Source organism: Cryphonectria parasitica (assembly GCF_011745365.1).
Source record: "Cryphonectria parasitica EP155 unplaced genomic scaffold M406scaffold_8, whole genome shotgun sequence".
Lineage (NCBI taxonomy): Eukaryota > Fungi > Ascomycota > Sordariomycetes > Diaporthales > Cryphonectriaceae > Cryphonectria > Cryphonectria parasitica.
The window spans coordinates 1,285,578-1,304,971 of record NW_024468916.1 but is presented as its reverse complement, the minus strand read 5'-3'; the positions used below and the strand labels follow the sequence as shown (position 1 = coordinate 1,304,971).

Sequence of the window (19,394 nt, the reverse complement as noted above, 5' to 3'; positions counted from 1 at the left end):
TCGGCAGCTTACACCCCATATATGCTTTCCTTTTGTTTATTTGTGGGTTCCTGCAGAAGTATTTACGTAGATATCAGCTGCTGAGTGGAGTTACTACTAGACTGCCGGTACGGAAAGGCAAACAGGCAATGGCAATATGCACAACCCTTGCTTTTAGTGACAGCGTGTGTATGTAGTTGCAGAAGTCAGGACAACATTGGCTAAGCGATCATATAGTAGGCTGTCAACCCATGAGTGGAGGTCGGTGGCCATGCGATGGGTGGGTCGAATCATTAGAAAATGGCATGCAAAGACGGGGGTTATCATGTCAGCAAAAATCGGAAATAATGGCTTGGTCAAGAGTCCTAATCATTAGTCGTTCTTGACTACGTCTAGGTATCATACAAGTCCCGTCTGTCCGTTTATCATATAGAACCCATGGCACCTGGTCCGAGTTCGCTAAGTTGCTATCCTTTGTCTCTCTTCTTCCCTATGCCCTCTCGCTTCCGCGAAGCCTCACAGCCTGGCCGTACTTCTGCAGCTTGGTGATCAGCTGGTCACCCTGGCGCACAACGTCCTGGTACTGCTTGTTCTTGTCGTCTGGCCGGTTGGTCTCGATGACGCCCTTACCAGACACACGGTCAATAGTGCAGGGAATACGACCTCCAGCGATGAACTTTGCGAGATCTCTGTGGAGATGAAACCGAAGTCAGTGATGTGCGTCTCGATAGAGCAGACGCCAGTGATTTGGTTTGGGGGGGGGGGGGGGACAAACATACCTGTCCAAGAAGTCTACAGAGACGCCAAATTGGCTCGCCATGCTGTCCAGCCCTACCACTCTATAGCTCTGTAGCAGCTGCTGGTACGCCCGCAGCCTCATCTCGCGGATGAACCAGTTCTTGTGCTCGTGCAGGTACCGGTCCTGGGTGAGGAATTGCTCCTCGACCTGGGCCAAGGCGCCGAAAAACATCTTGTACCGCCCACTGTATAGACTGCTGACCAGCAACGCAAGTGGCGAGAAGTCAACCGCCATCTCCGCCTCGGGCTGGTCGCTGTTCGTGCCAAGCGTCGTAAGGTTGACCACCGTCTTCTTAGAGGCGTTGTCCGCCTGTGTTTCGCTATTGGCGTCAATAACATCAGCACCGGGCCCTGCGGACACGCGGCCGCTCAGGGCGGCCAACTTGTCCTCACCATCACCCAGGATAGCCTTGATCTCGGGGGCGTCGACAACCTTGCTCTTGAAATCCACACGCTTCAAGCTGACGGACCCTGCAAGAACAGAGTACACTACGAGGTTGGAGTAGGTACACAGCTCGTACGAGGTGAAGGTGGAGAGGGAGTCCAGGAGCAGGGGAGCGGCCAAGTTATACGATCGGACGGTGAGAAGGTACAGGCCCTCGTACGCCTTGAGGCGGTTCCGCCGGTCCCAGTCACCACCACCCTCAACAAGAGTCTTGGCGCGCTCCACGTGCTTCTTGACCAGGAGCTTGTCGCCATAAAAGAGGCCCACACGTATTATGGCGAGGACGAGATCGATCTTGGTACCGAGGATTCCCGTCTTCTCGAAGACGTCTTCGTAGGCGGCGATGGATTTCTCCTGTGGAATCCAACACACACATCAGACCATGTCTCCGCAAGTATGTCGAGTCGCGGGGGAGGAGGGGGGGGGGGGTGAGAGACACATACCTTGTCGCCAACGCGCGCCCAGAACTCAGCCCGCTTGCCCCTCGCGGCTTGGATCTCAGTATCGCCGGCCTTCTCGACGGCCTCCTCCTCTTCCTTCTGGATCTCCTCCAGCTCTCGGTCATTATCCTCCTTCAGCTTCTGGTACAGCCCCTCGTCCCAGGGAATCGTGACGGTCGCCGTGGGGCTTCTGGTGGCGATCATGCCAACGGCACTCGACTTCCTGCTCAGTGGTTTGCCTGGTGCACTAGCGCCTCCTTCACCGACCACATTCAGGATGCCCTCGAGCGGATGTGCCAGATATCTGTAAAGGGGGGCCATCTTGTGCTCCTCGATGGCGTCCTGCAGCTTCTTGGCCGCTGCATCTTGGGTGGGCCGGGCAGCATAAGGATTCGTAAGGGTGAATACGTGCTGCGACAGCGGCAGCAGTGGCCATTTGGCGTATTGAGGTTCTGAACCCATGGCGACGAAGCTGAATATGGAAAGGGGATTACGTGAAGAGGAGTGTAGGCGACAAAGGCGATCGATGAAGAGATGCAGGTGGGAAATATGAGTGGCTGTTTGGGAAAGAGATGGTTTGGAAGAATTGGAGCGGCTTGCAAAGCACAGCTCTTCGATGTCACTGCTTAGAGAGAGGCTGACCTAGCAGGCGGCAGGTAGCTGCCGTAATGCTTTTGCTCCTGCACCGGGGTTCCAGCGCTAGGGTCCACCCCTGCGGATCCCCGTAGTGGCATGTACAGTATATAGCATAGTAAAAGACCACACTATAGAACTGTAGTGGTACTGTGCTCTAGTACCGTAGTTAGCAGAGACTGGTTATCCACCTTGCCGCTTTGGGAGCTGTGGTAACTACACCTCCAGTGCGCATCGCTATGCCTTCCCTTCATCCTTTCTCACTGTTCCAATTGCCCAATCAATGACACCTTCTTACCGAAGGAGAAGGAGAAAAAATAAAGCACTTGGAGTCATTTCCAAACCGCCCGACCATCAAACAAGCGAAAAACTTCTCCTAACCCTAAAGCATCGTCTATGCTCCCTGCTTCGAGACTCATCGAGACATAGCCACTCCCACCCTCGGGCTCTTTTCAGCCCCCAACCACGAATCGCCCACGTACTTCACGAGTGCACTCATCACAATCAAAGCATCAGTCTCCTGTTTCCTCTTCTTTCGACATCTACGACCTCACCTTCAACCTTTCCTTCTGCGCCCCTACAGAAACAGAATCAAACGACCTCCCAATTCTCCGCTATGGCAGGCGGCGACGACCTCCCCCAACCGTACGACGCCAAAGCCCTCGCTCCTGCCAAGAAGCGTCAGCGCAGCGCCTCGCCCTCAACCCCTCGGTCGCCCTCGGGCAGCCAGTCCGGCGAGCCCGTCCGCAAGCTCAAGAGGCCCGGCCAGCGCTCGCGCATTAGTGAGGCGCAGCGCGAGGAGCTTCGGCAGCGGGCTCTGCAGCGTGAGCGCGAGCAGAAGGAGGCCGAGGCCGCCAAGCAGCAGCAGCAGGAGCGCGCCGCCATCAACGATGTCGTGCGCGCCCACTACAACGCCGTCCCCGAGAGGGGCCGCGACTGGCGCAAGACGGACAGCAAGATCAAGGGGCTGCGCGCCTTCAACAACTGGGTCAAGAGCTGCATCATTCAAAAGTTCTCGCCCGACGAGGACCATACCCCTGGCGCGATGGAGCGGGGCATCTCCAGCGGGAGGGATCTGCTAGTCCTTGACCTGGGCTGTGGCAAGGGAGGAGACCTGGGGAAGTGGCAGCAGGCGCCGCAGCCGGTGGAGCTGTACGTGGGATTAGACCCCGCTGAGATCTCGATTGACCAGGCCAGAGAGAGGTACCGGCAGATGGGGCAGCGGGATCGACATGGTGGCGGCGGTGGTGGGCGAGGTGGCCGTGGGGGATTCTACCGCAGACCGCAGCCGCGCCTGTTCGAGGCAAGGTTCCAGGTCAAGGACTGCTTCGGCCAGTCGCTTGAGGACATCGATATTGTGCGGCAGGTGGGCTTCACCCAATCCAACATCAGCAGCGAGCGCGGGTTCGATGTGGTCTCTATGATGTTCTGTCTGCACTACGCCTTCGAGAATGAGGCCAAAGCACGGCAGATGTTGAGAAACGTGGCAGGGTCGCTTAAGAAGGGCGGCCGTCTCATCGGGACTATACCCAACTCGGACGTCATCAGCCAAAAGGTGAGCGAATTCAATGCAAGACAACAGGCCAAGGCCGCCGACAAGGCCAAGGAAAATGGGGCAGACGGGGCCGCAGCAGAGGGGTCGGACGAGCAGCCACGGACGGAAGAGGCCTCGGAAAACGGCGAGATCAAAGAGAACGACGAGAAGGAGGAGGGGGAGGCAGAGGAGACAGCCGAGTGGGGTAACGAGACGTACCGGGTCAGGTTTCCAGGAAAGACGCCAGAGGATGGCATCTTCCGGCCTCCCTTCGGCTGGAAGTACAACTTCTTCCTGCACGAGGCCGTCGAGGAGGTCCCCGAGTACGTGGTGCCGTGGGAGGCATTCCGCGCGCTGGCTGAGGACTACAACCTCGAGCTGCAATATCACAAGTCGTTTGCCGACATCTGGGCTACGGAGAAGGATGACCGCACCCTTGGCCCTCTGAGCGAGCGCATGGGCGTGAGGGAGAGGGGCGGCGGCGAGCTTCTGGTCAGCCCAGACGAGATGGAAGCTGCTGCATTCTACGTGGGTTTCTGCTTCTACAAGGTGTAGCATCGGGACACTTCAGTCACGCACAAGACTTTTGCAGCGCCATTCAAAATATACATCACGCGATGATTGCAAATATTCTCATATTGTGACCTTGCCAAAACAAAGAGAGGAAGAAAGGAAAACCTATTCAATTTTGATACAACGTAGCCACCTGTCCGCCTCTCCTCTTCCTCTTCCTCATCATCTGCTTTTTTCTTCTTCGAAAGGAATCCGCTTTTGAAGACTGAACGAGTAGCTGTCCACCTCGTACAGCACCGTTGTGTGAGTCTATACAGTCCTGTGGATCCTGCTTTCTGTAGCAAGCCGTGCACATCTCCTCGACTTGACTCCTTCTTGACTCCGACCGCCATCGACTCCAGGAGGATGGAAAGAAAGGAAAAGAAACAATTTACGTATAAACGGATAGAGGGGTATCAATGAGCGTCGTAAGGAAATAAAGAAGTGATAAAACAAAAGCCGAAGAAAGGAAAGAAAAAAAGAAAAAGAAAAAAAAGAGGGGGAAAGAAAGAAACCACAGTCGAGAAGATGAAGGTGACGTTTTGCCAGTGTGCCTTGGCCAATACCTTTGCTCTCTCCCTCTCTCTCTCTCTCTCTCTCTCTCTCTCTCTCTCTCTCTCTCTCTCTCTCTCTCTCTGTGCTGTCCGCCTCATCACGCTTCGTTGTCATCACCGCCCCGCCCCCCCTTCAGCAAACTTTTTGTTGAGAATAGGAAACACAGTAGGCTGCCTCACCACCCAACCCTTCTTGTTGTTGCTGGTACTTTTAAACGTGATCTCGTTATAGGTACGATGAAACAAGAGATCATCTTGGCCCTCGTTTATCAAGCCTAATGAGAAGAAAGACTGGAAAGAAAAAAGAAGAAGAAGAACAGAAGAAAAGGGCAAAATAAGAAAATTGTCGGTTCACCGTCATACAGTATGCTTGAGTGTTTGTTGCATGGTGATAAGAAACCGTCTCTTGGTGTGTTCTCTCTCTCTCTCTCTCTTTCTCTTTCTCAACACTGTTGCTCTCAGACAGCGTGTCTCGTCGAGCAATCAACCCCTTTCCCCCCAAGGAACGAAGTGTTATCACTCTCCACAGTTCGATCCCAGATAGCAATCATAGGTTGGCAATTCTGACTCTCGGGCGTGCCGTACGGTTCCGGCCCCGGGGACGACATCTTCGGGAGGAAGCTCTCCAGCTCATTGGCATCAATGGGCCAGCCAAACGGTCTCGCAAGCCACGGCAGCAGGCTCGCGACGTTTGAGAAGTTGCCCCGCTGGCTGTCCACGCACGCCTGCACCCAGACGCTGATCCACGCGGGGTTCGACTGCAGCCCTCCAGGTGCAACATATCGTTGTTGTTGTTGCTGCTGCTGCTGCTGCTCCTGTAGCTGGTGATGGTGGTATCCCATAGGGTCGGTCTGTGAAGGAGGAACGGAGTGCGTTTGGATTGCGTGCACTGCCTGATTCGAGTCAGAAGGCAAGAGGTGCTGTGCGTTGGCGCCGTGCTTGACAAAGGCGGCCGAGACGCGGCAAAAGAACTTGACATTGAATGTGCCCTGGGCGGTGGCGGCGGTGTGCACGAAGAGCTCGAAGGCGGTCTGGTTGAAGGGGCGGCTATGATCGCGCAAGTCCAGCTCGCCACGGTTCGCCAGCGCCTGAATCTCGGCCTCGAGGAAGGGCAGGCGTTGGTCCAGTTCTGTGGACGAGGGAAGAAAGAGGCATTTCAGCAGTGTTCCGTCTAAGTCTTCGTATTGCTGGTGAGGAGACTGCAGGTTGGGATAGCGTGGGCCGTGGTAAGTCATTTGCCGCTGCTGGTGGTGACCAGCGATGTGATAGTCTCCAACGTTTTGTTGTCCGGATAATTGTCTGCTCATGGAGGCGAAAGACGGAGCTTGCGATGGGCTGTGCATCGGCGGAGAATACCGCTGAAGCTGCTCCTGCTGCTGGTCGCCAAAATAGTTGGAGGATGTGGAGCTTGCAGGGCTGCTAGAGTTCATGTACAGATCGTACTGTACGCTTTGGACAGAAGGCGTCAAGGGAGAGTTGTAGGCGGGACCAGTAGCACCTCTGGAGCGTCACTTCAGATTAGAGGAGGCCGTCCTGTAGGTGCAGAGGGGGCTGCCCTGGGGAGCGACTTACTTTGGGATGGTATTGGCTCGGGGCCTGGGTAAAGGTACTGCCTTGCGCAGACGACGCACACCTTGGGAGGTCGACCGTCGTGAGATCGGCGGGGGCGCGTGAGGATACGGGGTCGTGTTGGTTCGAAGAACACCACTACCACCGCCTTCACCTCGGTTCTGGGACTTGTTGTATTTCCAAGCGTCCCACTTCTTGAGGCGAGCTCTATACGCCCGGACTCTACACACACGCACACACACACACAAGGGCATCAGAACAGAAAGCCTCCTAAGGTGGAAGAAGGGGGGGGGAAGAGAGAGAGAGAGAGAGTTAGAAAGGAACAAAGATTGTTTGCTACTCACGACGCCTTGAAGCCATGAAGTTCCTCTAGTATGGCCCTGCTCTGGTCGAGAGTTTTGGCCTGGTCCTTGTATAGGGCCAGGATGATGGTCTTGTACCTGTCCCAGTCTTTCGTCATCTTGAAGATCTGGTATAAACTCGAGTATCTGGTGGTGTGGCAGCAGAGCTACAGTTGTTGTGAAGGTTCCAACCACGAAGGCCCACCTGAAGGGTCATAGGGAACATGGAAGGTATAACGGAAGGAGCATGGAGGAAGAATAAGGACAGCCGGCTCAAGGAAGAAGGTTTGGTTGGAGAAGATCATTTCTCAAAGAAGGAGAGAGTGTGTTGTTTAAGAAAAGAGGAGAGAGGGGGAGAGAGAAAGAGAGAGGCACCAGAGGAACATGCTATGAGGGAAACACGCCCTGCTGCGACTTTTAAGGCGACGAAAAGTGGAGAGGAGGTGTGTGTGGTGTGTGTGGAATAGGGTCTCAGAGAAAAACAAAGCGAGGCAGCCTCAGAGAACCCCTACCAGACCAACGAAGGAGGTCGATCGAAAGCCTCGTCCGAGATGGTAGGACGAGAACGAAAGTTATGCAAGTAGGCAAGAAGCACTTCGAGGTATAAAGGGGACCCGGATCCCGGGTGTTTCCCAGGCACTCAGATCGCGCTACTTTTGGATGTGTTGGCAATCATCGGTTGCATCTGCGGTACGAGGCATGCGTGTTATTCCCCTGGCGCGTCTCCTCTATTCCGGGGGGGGGGGGAGGGGTGGTTTGTTGCTGTGCCGGAGGGCGTTTCCCCCTCCTCCCCCTCCCCCGCCCCCTCTCTTCTTCTCTTGTCTTCCTCATCTTTCTTTTCCTCTTGAGCCGCAAGCATGAATAGAGTAGCAAAACTGTCGCTATGTGACAGGGTGCTTGCTGAGGCTGTGCCTGGGTAGGGGAAGCAGGTAGGTTGGTTCAGCTTGGGGAAGACAAGGTTGACTACCCACCCCTAAGACGTCCTCAGACGCGCGGAAGCGGCTTACCTCAATATCGCTTGCTTGTTGTTCTAGCAAGGCCCAGTTCGTTTCTCGGCTGAAGAAGGTGGGCATCTACGGTGAGAGAGACACCGATCAGGTGTATTCAAGACCCCCCCCCCCCCCAGTCGCGCTCCCTGCCAGCGTCAAAGCCCGCCGGAGCAGCGAGAGTGGTGTTGATTTTGTTGCCCCTCCCTACTCACGTACTCAGCGTATGACTCTCTGTTGGAGCAACGCTTGTCACTTGTCAAGCGCCCGCCCCGTGGATTGTGTGTGTGTGTGCGCGCGCGTGTATGTAGAGGGAGGCCTTCCACTATTGTCCATACTGGTCCCGCCGATGCCGTTCACACACGCCCGCCTCGACGCAGTTGGGCGCAACAGGTTGCCCTCGTTTAATTCCGCGGAGAACCGCCTCATTTTCTTGATCATTAAGCATAAGTTAGCCAGACCAAGACTAGACCCTGACGGAATAGATGCGCCTGATTATCCACTGGATCCCTGGGCCCGGACTACTGAATGCCGTATCTTGATCATGGAATTCTTTCCGATCGACGCTGCTGGTCACAGGCATTCGTCTGCTCCTTTTGCAAGGGCTCTTTCAGCCCGGCCAGGGTAGAAGATGACATAGCTGTAGGCGTACGAGTAGGCCGGCCTGGAGGGCGGCATAGACCCTTGGCCGCATAGGCAGGAAGGACTAACAAAGGAACCCTCCCATACTGCACTGGCAGCCACGACACGTGGAGATGGAGTTCGCACCATCAGTGCTGAGGGGGGAGGGGGGAGGGGGAATGGCAGGGCACAAGTTGTCAGTGCCGTCGAGTGGCCCTAGTAGTTGGATCATGATGATAATGATCCTGTAGCACACGATCCACCGCCGGCCCTTGCTTCTGACTCTTTGTCTCTCTTCTCCGCCATTACCTGGCTTGCCGTAATTGTAAGTTCAGCAGAGGCGTGCCATATGCGCGCACACCCGTCACAGGACGTCGTGGTGGTGGTGGTGGTGGTGGCTGAGGCTCCAGCTAGGCCTGACCAGACAGGTGAGGATCGACGATTGACCTGAAGCAGCAGTCCGCCATGGGCCGCAGTTTGTGGTCGCGGGTTTTGCAGACAAGGCGATCAGGCGTCCAGCCCCCAACCAGGAATTGCGTCGAGTTGGCGATGGTGATGGTGTTACCCCAGCCAAAAATTGTCTCGCCTGGACCAGGCCAGGGCATCCCATCCCTGTTGATGCCACCCTAGGGCGGTGTTCTGCAGGGATGTTGGGGGAAGGATGTATACTATAGTATATACACACATCCATATAAGAACACATGTGTACATAGTACATCTGTATGAACGTACCAGTTGGAGGAAGAGAGGGAAAAAAGGGTTGTCTTTTGATAGCGTGCACCCTGTGATGAATCAGTCAAGATGGAGAGCGTTCCGATGTCGTTGGAATACAGCCTCCATGCAACCAAGCCGAGGAGCATCAATCATTGGTGAGTTCTGCTGCTGATGCCGGGGGTACTGTACCAATGCACTGGAGCCGTTGTGCAGACACGGCAGCAGAGAGCCGCAAGCCATCTCTCCAATCTACTTGTACATGGCATATGCAGTGTGAACCAATGGACAATCGTGTGGTGGACCTACGAGAATCATTGGACAATTGAGTCCAAGGAACTCGAGAGCTGCTGCAGAAGCAGATCATCGGCTCGGCGGACTCCTTCCCTCCTCCTGCTGCGCTGTGTCCTGTGATGAGATGCCAATAGAAACGTAAAAATGGTCTGGCGTCTTTCCAAAAGAAGAAGACGGTGGTGATGTGATGTGCCTCCTGATGTGCATAGCCCCGCCCAGATAGGCTCAGTGTCTATCTCTCATCGTTCGGCTGAGCCGCAGGACTTGGAACAATTGAGGTCCTAGATCGGGTTGTCCTAGATTGACTTGTTGACCTCATAATTATTGGGTGTATCACTGCTCTTTCAAAGCCAAATTTTCGGTGACGGGCAGGGATACAGATGGACAGGGGGAAGGACTTTGTTCTCACGACACGAGGCGGCTGCTGGAGGACTCTCTGTTTTTGGGCCCACCTTTCTTGTTGTTAAAAGACAATCCCTGGGGGGCAAGGCACTGTGCTGTGGCTTCACTACCGAGCTTATGACCTGCAGCGAGGACTAAAAATCTGTGGACACAAACGAGCAGCATCTCGTCAGGACCGAGTGTGGCACCCTTCTGGGGGGAAGGGGGTTTCTCTGCAGCTGTCAGCGCAGCCAGGCGCTCTGCGACTTGCTGTGATGCAACCGCAAGCTACTTCTGATCTGTCAAATACTAGATCCCTCCCGCCTCAGTGAGAGACAAAAACAAAGAAATAAAAAAAGAAATAAATAAAAAGGACACAGACGCCGACGCCGACGCCGACGCAGCCCTAGTGGACAATCCGTTCCCTATAATTAGGTGAGACTCCCCATTCACACTGCCCCATCAGGTCTAAAGTGGAAGAGTGTAGTAATACTGCACCATACCGTATCAGAGTACCTATAGATACTATCGTAGTATGTAGGTGTGGGGCGTAGATCGTGAATGTCAGCAGTAAGAGCCAGGGCGGGCAGACCTGCGTCATGAGCCTCTCGCTCACCCTTTCTGCGGCCTGAAGCTCAAAACTTGGTACCGAGATCGTTTCTGCTCGCCGGGGGGAATCCATACCAGTACCGAAGGAGCTCTTGGGGAGGGATGAAAGATCTCGTCGTGCCCTCCTGCAACAATTGGGGACCCGATCCAACACGCCCGACCTTGGGTAGAGAGAGCGAAGCTGACATGGGCCCGTCCCTTCCCCCCCCCAGGATCCCTGTTAGGCGATCGAACCTTGAGCCGAGAGACGGCATGGCGCCAAGGAGTACAGTACAGCGGGCTCTGGGGCAGGGCGGTCGAAGGTGTCGCTTTTGCTGGAGGAGAAAGGACCAAAGAAGACGTACATCTATCCCCGTACGTCAATGTCTTGTACACACGTCTTTTGATTAGTCTGCGATTCAGAGGGGACCTCCTCCATCGTGCCCTAACTCCGGATCTCTTTTCTGCCCAAGGAAGCTTCTCTCCGCTCAGATGGGACAGCGACATGACAGACAGGCAGAGAGGGGCCGCTTCTCGGCCAGCGTACGTACGTACGTACCTAATGACACCCTTCTCCCTTCCTCCGTCGCTTGTTTGCCCTTTTGCCCTATATTCTCTTTTCCGGCCTAGTGCCTTGCAGGTTGAGGGAAATTTGAGTGATCCGGCGAGCCGTCGACCCTCCTTCACCTCCCACCCCTGCCCTGCCCTGCCCTCCCTTCTTCCTGCTCCCCTGCGAGTATACAGGGCGGGCGCTTGCAATGCAGCTGCGATGCGATGCGATGCGATGCACTGCACTGCACTGCACTGTACACTGCGCGCATGGGGGATGACCAGGGCTGCCCGGGCCGCTCCTTCTAAGGGGGAGGGGGCCCACAGTGTGAGACCCAGCGTGGGCAGCATGGCAGCTTGTATTCGAGGGCTGAGAGCCTCGTGGGCAGCGAATCGACGAACTGGCTGGCTGACCTTCTTTCCCCCAACGCATATCCATCAAGGTGAAGCGGATCAATCCAGACTCGTGTGGCCCTAATCAATTTAACCCACGAGTAAGGCAAATAAGTAAGGAGGTGGTATGATATCATTTGATTTGCAACAAAATAGCCCCACCATGACTGAGACGGGAGGCGCAAGCAAGCAAGCAAACAACAGGAACCGGAAAGAATCATGTAGTGTTAAGGCGCGGCAAGAACGATGCAGTTGAGATGTGAGCAGAGGAGAGAAACGAGGAGGAAAGAGCAACGAATGAGCGTGCATCCCAATTTTTACTGGCACTTCCTTCCCCTTGTACGCCCACCTCCTGCAACCTTCTCTTCCCTTCCCCTCCCATCGTCCCAACAGGTGAACATCAATACACCCTTCCCTCCCCGAAACAAGCGACGGCTTACCCTCCACCGGCGGACTTTTTGTTTCTCTCTGTCCCCCCCCTCTCTACTCTTTTTTCTTCTTCCTTCTTTTCCTTTTTTGTCACCTAGCATGGCTTGTCTCACCCCCCACCTACCCACCCACCCACACAACCACAGTGTATAACTACTGCAGACCAAGTATAAAAACAATCCGTTGGACCAAGCACCAATGGATGCAAGGTGTCATATGTCGTGTGCCCTCTAAGCGCCCGGAAACAGTTTATTTACAGTCCTGCTTTGCCGAGATGAATGAGATCAAGCGGCCCCTCCCCCCCCCCCCCCCAGGCTCCCTCCCAGAGAATGAAACAGTGAAACGCACAAGAGAAACCAACTGCAGCGGAAAATGGATAAACATAATCAACCCCCACCCCCGATGGCTGAATCGGATCCAATGCAACGTCAAACTTGGGTTTGGTGGGGTAGGTCAGGCCTAGGCCCAAGCCAAGGCTGAACAAGAAGTCACTTGGCATCACACACCACACACGACAAAGAGAACAAGACGAAGACCCTGATAAAGAGAGAATGAGTCAGTAACAAAAGAATGGATAGGTAATCCTGCTCGCTTTGCTTGCTTCCGATGTGTATTAAGAACAATAGGAATGAATCGATAGTTTCATGCATCATCGTAAGTAACGTCGTATACGTTTTGAGGGCAAGTTGTAGTAACCCAGTCTGCTCCGTCAACCGAGAGAACAGCAGGATGCGATCAAGGCAATAACCGGCTCGCATCAACATGATCTATAGCAACCATACACACACACACCTTCAAACGCTTACATAGACAACCCCTCATCAAGCCACCATTACCACTACCAAAAAAGAGCAGTTAAGCAGCCTCATTGATTTGCCTCGCCTCGCCCAAGAAGCACATGTGCATCAACTACTAAGGTTTCCAGCGCCTACTGCCACCAACCCCAGCACGGTCCTCCACCTCCCACACCGAGGCTCCGGCTCCCTAGGCCCCGTCGTCACTCGCTGAGCTGCGTGTCAACTGCTCCTTGAGGTCGTGAGGGGTGGGGTATCTCGAGCGCCATGGCTTGGTGAGGCTCAGCTTTTTGTCGTTGTAGAGACTCTTGCCCGCTCTGGTGCTGCTGTTGCTGTTGCTGTTGCTTCTTCCAGCCTCCTCCCCTCTCTTGTCGTCTAACGAAGACATCTTCATCAACTGTTTACGGTCCTCCGTGCTCTGCTGCTGCTGTTGCACCACTGTCCTCGCTGGCCCCTCGTCATCCCCACTACCGCTAGTCAAGCTTCCCCAGGCTTGCGCGCCACCGAGTAGCTCCTCTTCCGGGTTTACCCATCGCCGCTGCTTTCCTTTCTTGCGCCTCTCATCTGCCGTCCCCGTCGTGATCGTAGCTGTGTGCGCCTCGGAAAAGTCCTAGGTCGCCGATGCTGAAGCAAGATAGTGTTAGTGGTCAGCAGCAACAAGCCAACTGCCGACCTCATGGGGGGGGGGGGGACGAGAATATGAGTCCAAATAGCAATGAGGTTTATAGTCCAGCAGATAGTTTCATAAGAAAAGAGTCCTTACCTTTGGTTGTTCCCGCTGCTTCGCCGGTGATACCCGACTCCTGGTGCGTCTGCTCGACAAGTCCTTGGTTAGTACCCTCGATTCCAGTCGCTCCCTCCGTGCGATGTGCCTCCGCTGGCGCCGCCGCCTCCGCCTTCTTCTCGATTTCCGGGTCGTGGGCCTCGGTCATTACCGGAGAGTCGCCGCCGCTGCCGCTAGCAGCAACCGGGCTCGTGGGCACGCTGTCGGCTGACAGTGCCGGGCCTGTTGCGCCGCAGACCTTCCGGATGACCTCGTACCACCGCTCGGCATCCGCCGCCGTGTGCGCCTTGAAGTTGATCTCCGAGTTACCCGTGAGCTTGCTGCTCATCGTCTTGGAGCGGTCCTTGCCCTTGACGTTAAACTTGTCGCCGTTGGGCGCACCGATCGTCGCATCAGGCAGGTACAGAGACAGCTCGGGCGTAGGGTCTTTCTTGACATTGTCCGAGTCCTTGAACTCGTGTAGGTACTTGGACGCCGTCACCACGTAGTAGCCACTGGACCAGCCCCACGACAGCTTATTGCGCGACTTGCGCTCCAGGCTGCCCTCGATCAGCGGCCTGGTCGACGAGTGGTCCTGGTTGGGGAACGAGATGGCCTCCACCGTCCTGGGCGGGTCGTTGGGGTTGACGAGCAGCTCCGCGCTGCGCTGCTGGAAGGCCTTCCACTCAAAGTCTGGCGGGATGCGCTGGACGGCAGCCAGCATGTCCGTGTAGAGGGCCTGTGTCTTCAGTGCCTGGCCCCCGGCGAACTGGTTGAAGGTCTCCATAGCCTGCTGCAGGACCTGGATGACGTGCGCCTCGAAGGCCTCAAAATTCTGCTGGACCGCGACCAGGTCGTTCCGGTGGTTGTTCTCCTCGATGACCTGCTTGTGCAGGCGGTGGAGCACGCCCCTGTGGAGGACGTACGGGTCATCGCTGGGGTTCATCTTGCCACCGGTGGACTCGAAGCTAGCCGAGTGCTGTCCGAGCAGCTCAATGTGTTTCTGTGTGGTGTTGCGCGCCTTCTCGACATCCTTGGCACCCTTCTGTGCGCCCGAGGACAGCTCCTTGACCTTGTTCTTGATCTCCTTGTGCAGACGGTCCAGGATCGGCAGGACGGACCCCTTGATACTCTTCTCGGTCTCGGCGTTGCTGTTGATCAACGCCTGCGTGTTCTGTCGCAGGTTCTCGTAGAAGCCGGCGACGCCGCCAAGGTTTTGGTCGAAGTGGTAACCCTCGCGCAGGGGCTTGGAGATGGTCTTGAGGACCTTTTCGTATTCCTTGCTCTGCTCCTTGTGGATCTTTTCAATCGCGCCCATGTAGTCTTCGAGGTAGCCCACGGCATGCTTCCACGCTTGCAGGCGCTCGGCAAGGAGGCCGGCGGTCTGTGTCCCAAGGCAAGAAGGAAGAGTGTGTCAGCAGACGCTCGAGTCTTGTCGGAGAGACCTGGGAGCGGGAAGAGGAACAATGTGACGTACGGTAGTAGGGTCTGTGTCGGGAACAGCATCCCCGCTGAGGGTGCTCGACATGGTGGTGCCCGTTCTCAGGGTCAACGGCTGTCCTGCTTCGGCCATACTGAAAAGGTTCGACTCGTGGTGGCCACTCGACGATAAAATAGGGCGCGTTCAGGGGAAGTCTCGTACAAACGGCGTTCCTGGCGGCAGATTTGTCAGTTCCCTTTCTCTTGACGTACCTGGAGCAGAAGATTAAAATGTCCGAAGACCAGCTCGTGCAGTTGCGCGCGGGGATTTTGACAAAACAAGCAGACAGCGGAGAACTTTCTCGACACACGCTTTTGAGCGAGGGTGATCGTCTAACAATGTTACCAGGGAGAGGCGAGCCATAGCAGTCGACGGCCTCCCTGGCAGATGAGGTGATATCCACCTATTCCCATCGGACCACACAGCACGCAGGGGTCCAAGGTGAATTGCCGCCGCGGCGCTATCAAGCAAGCGAGAAGCATCTGACCCCTGCTGGCGATCTCGACGCGAGATTGACCGATGAGAACCTTGAGCTTGTGTGGGGGCCGGTCATGAAGCCATACCACAACACTTGTCTTTGATGGGGGAGAAATGTGTAAGGCAAGGGAAGGGCTTGCGCTCTCTTTTCCCGCCTCAAGCGCGCCACATAATACCAAAATAGGACTTACCTCTTATGTTTATAAAAAGAGATAATGATCCTACTGTAGTAAGCTAATTGCTGAGGAATCGTATCGAGGTTCCAAACTGGCGCGAAGGGTTGACAATCTATATCGCATCCAAGACAAGCATACATAACCCAACGCACTGCAGATGACGGCCCGACGATTGGGACTTATATATTGACCTAAACGAAGAGCTACTAGTGAATGTTACGGCTAGATATCTAAAGTGTGACGTCACAGCGTAAATAGATCGCCTAAAAGAAATGGTTTTAGTTCCTTGCCAGCAAGTCCTCTGATGCATCACATGTGTGCTTGTTTGCAGACCCCTCCCTTCCCAACTTCGGCATAGGACGGCTTGTTTTTTTGGTGAGCGCCATTCCACCATGCCCGCCGTGTGTGGCAGCCAAGATGACTCACAAGTCTGCTAAAAGCCCTCGCTGTAATGTGAAATAGACAATAACATGAACTGTGCTCCCTCGCCACGAGCACGTCATACCGAAGAAGTGAAGAGTCGCGGCAAATGCTGGTGGTTGTTTGGCATTTTTCATCCCAGAAATAAATGACTGTACAAGCATTACTCTAGTGGCTTCTTCAATTCAGGTCAAGATTCACTTTACATTCCAACATGATTGCATCCTGAAAAAAATACTAAAGTAAGAATTCAGTCATCAATTCTCGTTAAACAACATCAGTCCATGTCAAATTGAAAATCCCGTGTCCTTATCGAGGATGCTGATTTCTGATTCCCCCAATCGCGACACATGACATCTGGACCTGCCCAATACTCCACATAAGAGGCTTTCCTTTCAGGACCCATCATGTCACCCAGTCCAAAGCTTTGCGTAGTGTTTGTTTAGTTGTATAGAGATGAGCTTTGGAGAGCATTCTCTCCTTGGGAACTTTCAAGATAGCGCACTCTCATATCAGTCAAGGAGATGTCAGTGACCAATCCATTATGAAGTTCAGTAGCACGCGCATTCATTATTGCATCAAGGGTTAAGGCGCTCAGCCTTTTTTTTTCCAGATGCGTTATATGCATTTCTACCAGGTGAAGGCGAGTTTGGGGTATATCGATCAAGAAACACAATGTGCCATAAAATGTAGAACCGCCCCCCTGGAATGCAGTCTTTCTGACCCTTCTGTGCAAAGCAACGCCATTTCTCCCTTCTAAGATGCCTGTCCCTCAATACTCCCAAAAAAAAATACCAAAAAACGCCATGTTCTGCATGCGAGCCCGCTCTAGTGCCGTCCAGTAATATTGGGGGGGGGGGGGGGGGTTTAAAGAACAAAAAGCGAGTGCTGAGATAGTGAGTGTCGATAGAGGTATGTAGTCGTAGGCACATAGTCGGTGGTCGCTGTCAGATGTAATACATAGCTAAATGACAGTTGTGGCATGTCGCTTCTCTCCATGGCCCTCGGGTCTCCTCGTGACTGTCAATGGCCGGCCGAGACTGATGTGAGTCGTGCCCACCGATACTTCTAGTACGGTGTCTGGGCCCGAGCTTGCAGAAGATGCAACCTCCGTCTCACGTCGTCCTCAATGCCGTCGTTGTGGTGGTGACGCAGCAGGTTGCTGAAGCCTAGCGACGTCTGTCTTCGAGAGGGGCGTGGTCTGGGCGGCACAGGCGCCTGGTCAGCGTCGGACGTTCGTACTTCAGGGATCGAGTCGAGGGGGTTCGAAACGTGCGCAGTCGTGATGGTAGGCGAGTTCGGTGCGCTGACTGCCATATTGTAGTCGGGTAGGGCCGTTCCCTCCATTGTACTCAAAGGTCGTACTGGCGTCTTCACAGCGGTTGAGTAACTCGGCACCTTGTTGAGCTCTTCAAACTCAAGGTGCTCCGGGGTGTTGATGCCGGAGTAGTCCTCGCCACTGTGAGATCTCGAGAGCGGAGCCGAGTGTGGTGGCGAATTGTGGTTGCTGTCGGTCGGAGCGTGTGTAGAGTGTGGCGTCGTGGCACCGTCTCGCAAAGATGCACCGTTCAGGCTGTTGTACGATGAATTCCTGTCTCCTGCAGCCAGAGACACATCCTGCAGCCGCGAGCTAAGCGCCGCAGGAGGGACTGCCTGGTACCCACCCATGTGATGCAGGTTCTCAGCCGAACCAGCCCTAGAGAGAGCATAGAACGGAGTGTTGACTCCCGATTGGATTGCTGGCGTCTGGAGCCCACTGCTTAGGCCGTTCATGTCCACATCATCGTAGAGCTGGTCTAGGATGTGTTCTCCGTAACCAGGGGGCGCAATGCCAACCATGCGTTGCACCGTTGCCGTTTCGTGCGGCGCCTGACGAACTAGGTTGCCATCCTCGTCCAGGGGCATGTTGGGAGAGATAAATATCGTTACAGGTAGTGTCGCACGGAGCTGTAGCAATGGTTAATATTTGACAGGATGTGACTCGCTTGGATCTCGAGACGACTCACCTCTGAGACATGGCCGTCCGGGTTGTGCAGTGCGACCACCAGCTTGAGCTTATGGCGAATCTTGATGCCGTGCACATTGGTGTCTTGCATGCACTTGCCCAGCTTCTTGGGGAGATCGAGGTCCGTGTTCAGCACCCAACCTTCCTGCCCGGAATCGTCGATCATGTCGTTCCAATGCTCGTCGTGGTTGATTGAGAGAGCCCAGTGCTTCACCTCGCGCTCTCTCTTATGCTCACGAACGGTGTGCCCGGTTGGAGTCGTCAGGACGATCTCGTGGACCTCCATTAATTTGCAGTTGATCTCGCCGATCTTTAGGCCCTTGAGTAGTGGCGTAAACCTGGTCTCGAGCGGGATCGAGGAGCCGAAAACGACAGCCTTCTGGGGGATAACGATGCTGTATTCCACCTTGTTTGGCCATATATTTTCGACACTCATAGCGTGCAGAAATTCCAGCGCCGATGACTCCAGCGTCCGTATTATACGCAGCCTCTTCTTCGCATGCAGGTCGTATGCGAGCTTCCCTCGCGCAACCGTGGCCTTCAGGTGGTACGTAATACTGGCCTCCGGCATGCCCTCGATGCTCTCACAGAAGTCGCCGGGAAGCATGAGCTCAAAGGGCCATTCGTAGTTGCCCTTGTCCAACACGATTGTCTTGCCCTTGCCCCCGATGAAATTTGGCCACCTGTGGTCATAGAAAGTCTGGTTGCGATCGACTTTCTGATTCGAGATGCCTGTAGGCGTGATACGCGCATCGGTCCAGCTGCAGGGGCTGTTAGCCGACTAAGGCGCCCCTTAAAAATCTACATCACGAGGAACAGGCTGACTCACTTCAGCCGCTCTGTCCCCAGCAGCCTCAGGTGCACATCTTCGATCCGGAGAGGTGCTGGTAGGCATAGCACAAGAGTACCCTTGAGCAACTGCCCAGAGGATTCGTGGTCGTTGCCGCGAAAAACAATAAAGTCATTGTCGAGTCTTGGGAGTCGGTGCCATGTCAGCCTATGAGACCACACAAAGAGAGACGTATATGGGCCCAAGAGAGGAGACCCTGTACCTGGTGGAACAAACTTACCGAATGTCGAAGAGCGTATAGGCGTTGCGCCCCGTGACGTTAGCCAGAGGGTTAAAGTGAGGCATGGCTGCCGATTTTTGTGTCTGCTCAGCAACAGAGATGTTGTCGCGCGTTGCGAGGACAGGATGAAGTAGAGAAATTCGAAGATCAGGAGGGCTTGCTTATTGGAGGGGCGGGCCAATTGATTTTATTCAGGTGGCCATGCGAATCATGGAATCAAAGTGGGTACCATCGGGGCGAAAAATGTAACTTGACGAGAAGATACCGGTTGCGGTGGAATGAGTCGAGGCGCTGGCGTGGTTGCACTATGTAAGTGCACACTCCCGAATCAGATCTGTGACGGGACGGGTGGGGGTGCCTTGGGTCCAGGCGCGGGCGGGCGCGGGTATCTATCACTGCTACGACGTATTGA

The 19,394-nt window shown here is 54.8% G+C and overlaps 6 protein-coding genes across 6 annotated transcripts; 1 reads left to right on the top strand and 5 right to left on the bottom strand.

The window, feature by feature from the left end:
* Nucleotides 1–469: 469 nt before the first annotated feature.
* On the bottom strand, nucleotides 470–2,124 carry M406DRAFT_265543 (PCI-domain-containing protein; the record flags this gene model as incomplete). The annotated part of the gene is made up of 3 exons (XM_040917743.1): nucleotides 470–668; nucleotides 759–1,576; nucleotides 1,666–2,124. 3 exons carry the CDS (start codon nucleotides 2,122–2,124, stop codon nucleotides 470–472), a joined length of 1,476 nt encoding a protein of 491 aa, XP_040772485.1.
* Nucleotides 2,125–2,596: 472 nt separating this feature from the next.
* M406DRAFT_94790 (uncharacterized protein) lies at nucleotides 2,597–4,384 on the top strand (the record flags this gene model as incomplete). Its single annotated transcript, XM_040926283.1, has 2 exons — nucleotides 2,597–3,835; nucleotides 3,962–4,384. Exons 1-2 carry the CDS (start codon nucleotides 2,912–2,914, stop codon nucleotides 4,382–4,384), a joined length of 1,347 nt encoding a protein of 448 aa, XP_040772484.1. The 5' UTR covers nucleotides 2,597–2,911.
* A 46-nt stretch (nucleotides 4,385–4,430) lies between these two features.
* Nucleotides 4,431–4,857, bottom strand: M406DRAFT_57604 (uncharacterized protein; the record flags this gene model as incomplete). Its single annotated transcript, XM_040924589.1, has 1 exon — nucleotides 4,431–4,857. A coding segment is annotated over exon 1 (295 nt), but the record flags the coding sequence as incomplete, so codon positions are not given.
* A 42-nt stretch (nucleotides 4,858–4,899) lies between these two features.
* On the bottom strand, nucleotides 4,900–6,964 carry M406DRAFT_353130 (uncharacterized protein; the record flags this gene model as incomplete). Its single annotated transcript, XM_040922742.1, has 3 exons — nucleotides 4,900–6,384; nucleotides 6,508–6,726; nucleotides 6,849–6,964. The coding sequence occupies 3 exons, from the start codon at nucleotides 6,962–6,964 to the stop codon at nucleotides 5,394–5,396; spliced, it is 1,326 nt and encodes a 441-aa protein (XP_040772482.1). The 3' UTR covers nucleotides 4,900–5,393.
* Nucleotides 6,965–8,404: 1,440 nt separating this feature from the next.
* M406DRAFT_347882 (uncharacterized protein) lies at nucleotides 8,405–15,607 on the bottom strand (the record flags this gene model as incomplete). Its single annotated transcript, XM_040922338.1, has 6 exons — nucleotides 15,503–15,607; nucleotides 14,832–15,007; nucleotides 13,588–14,738; nucleotides 9,524–9,564; nucleotides 8,826–8,868; nucleotides 8,405–8,495 (listed from the first exon to the last, which is right to left on the bottom strand). The coding sequence occupies exons 2-6, from the start codon at nucleotides 14,925–14,927 to the stop codon at nucleotides 8,405–8,407; spliced, it is 1,422 nt and encodes a 473-aa protein (XP_040772481.1). The 5' UTR covers nucleotides 14,928–15,007; nucleotides 15,503–15,607.
* Nucleotides 15,608–16,975: 1,368 nt separating this feature from the next.
* Nucleotides 16,976–19,047, bottom strand: M406DRAFT_342285 (uncharacterized protein; the record flags this gene model as incomplete). Its single annotated transcript, XM_040921756.1, has 5 exons — nucleotides 16,976–17,086; nucleotides 17,120–17,854; nucleotides 17,914–18,673; nucleotides 18,742–18,885; nucleotides 18,983–19,047. The coding sequence occupies 5 exons, from the start codon at nucleotides 19,045–19,047 to the stop codon at nucleotides 16,976–16,978; spliced, it is 1,815 nt and encodes a 604-aa protein (XP_040772480.1).
* Nucleotides 19,048–19,394: the final 347 nt, after the last annotated feature.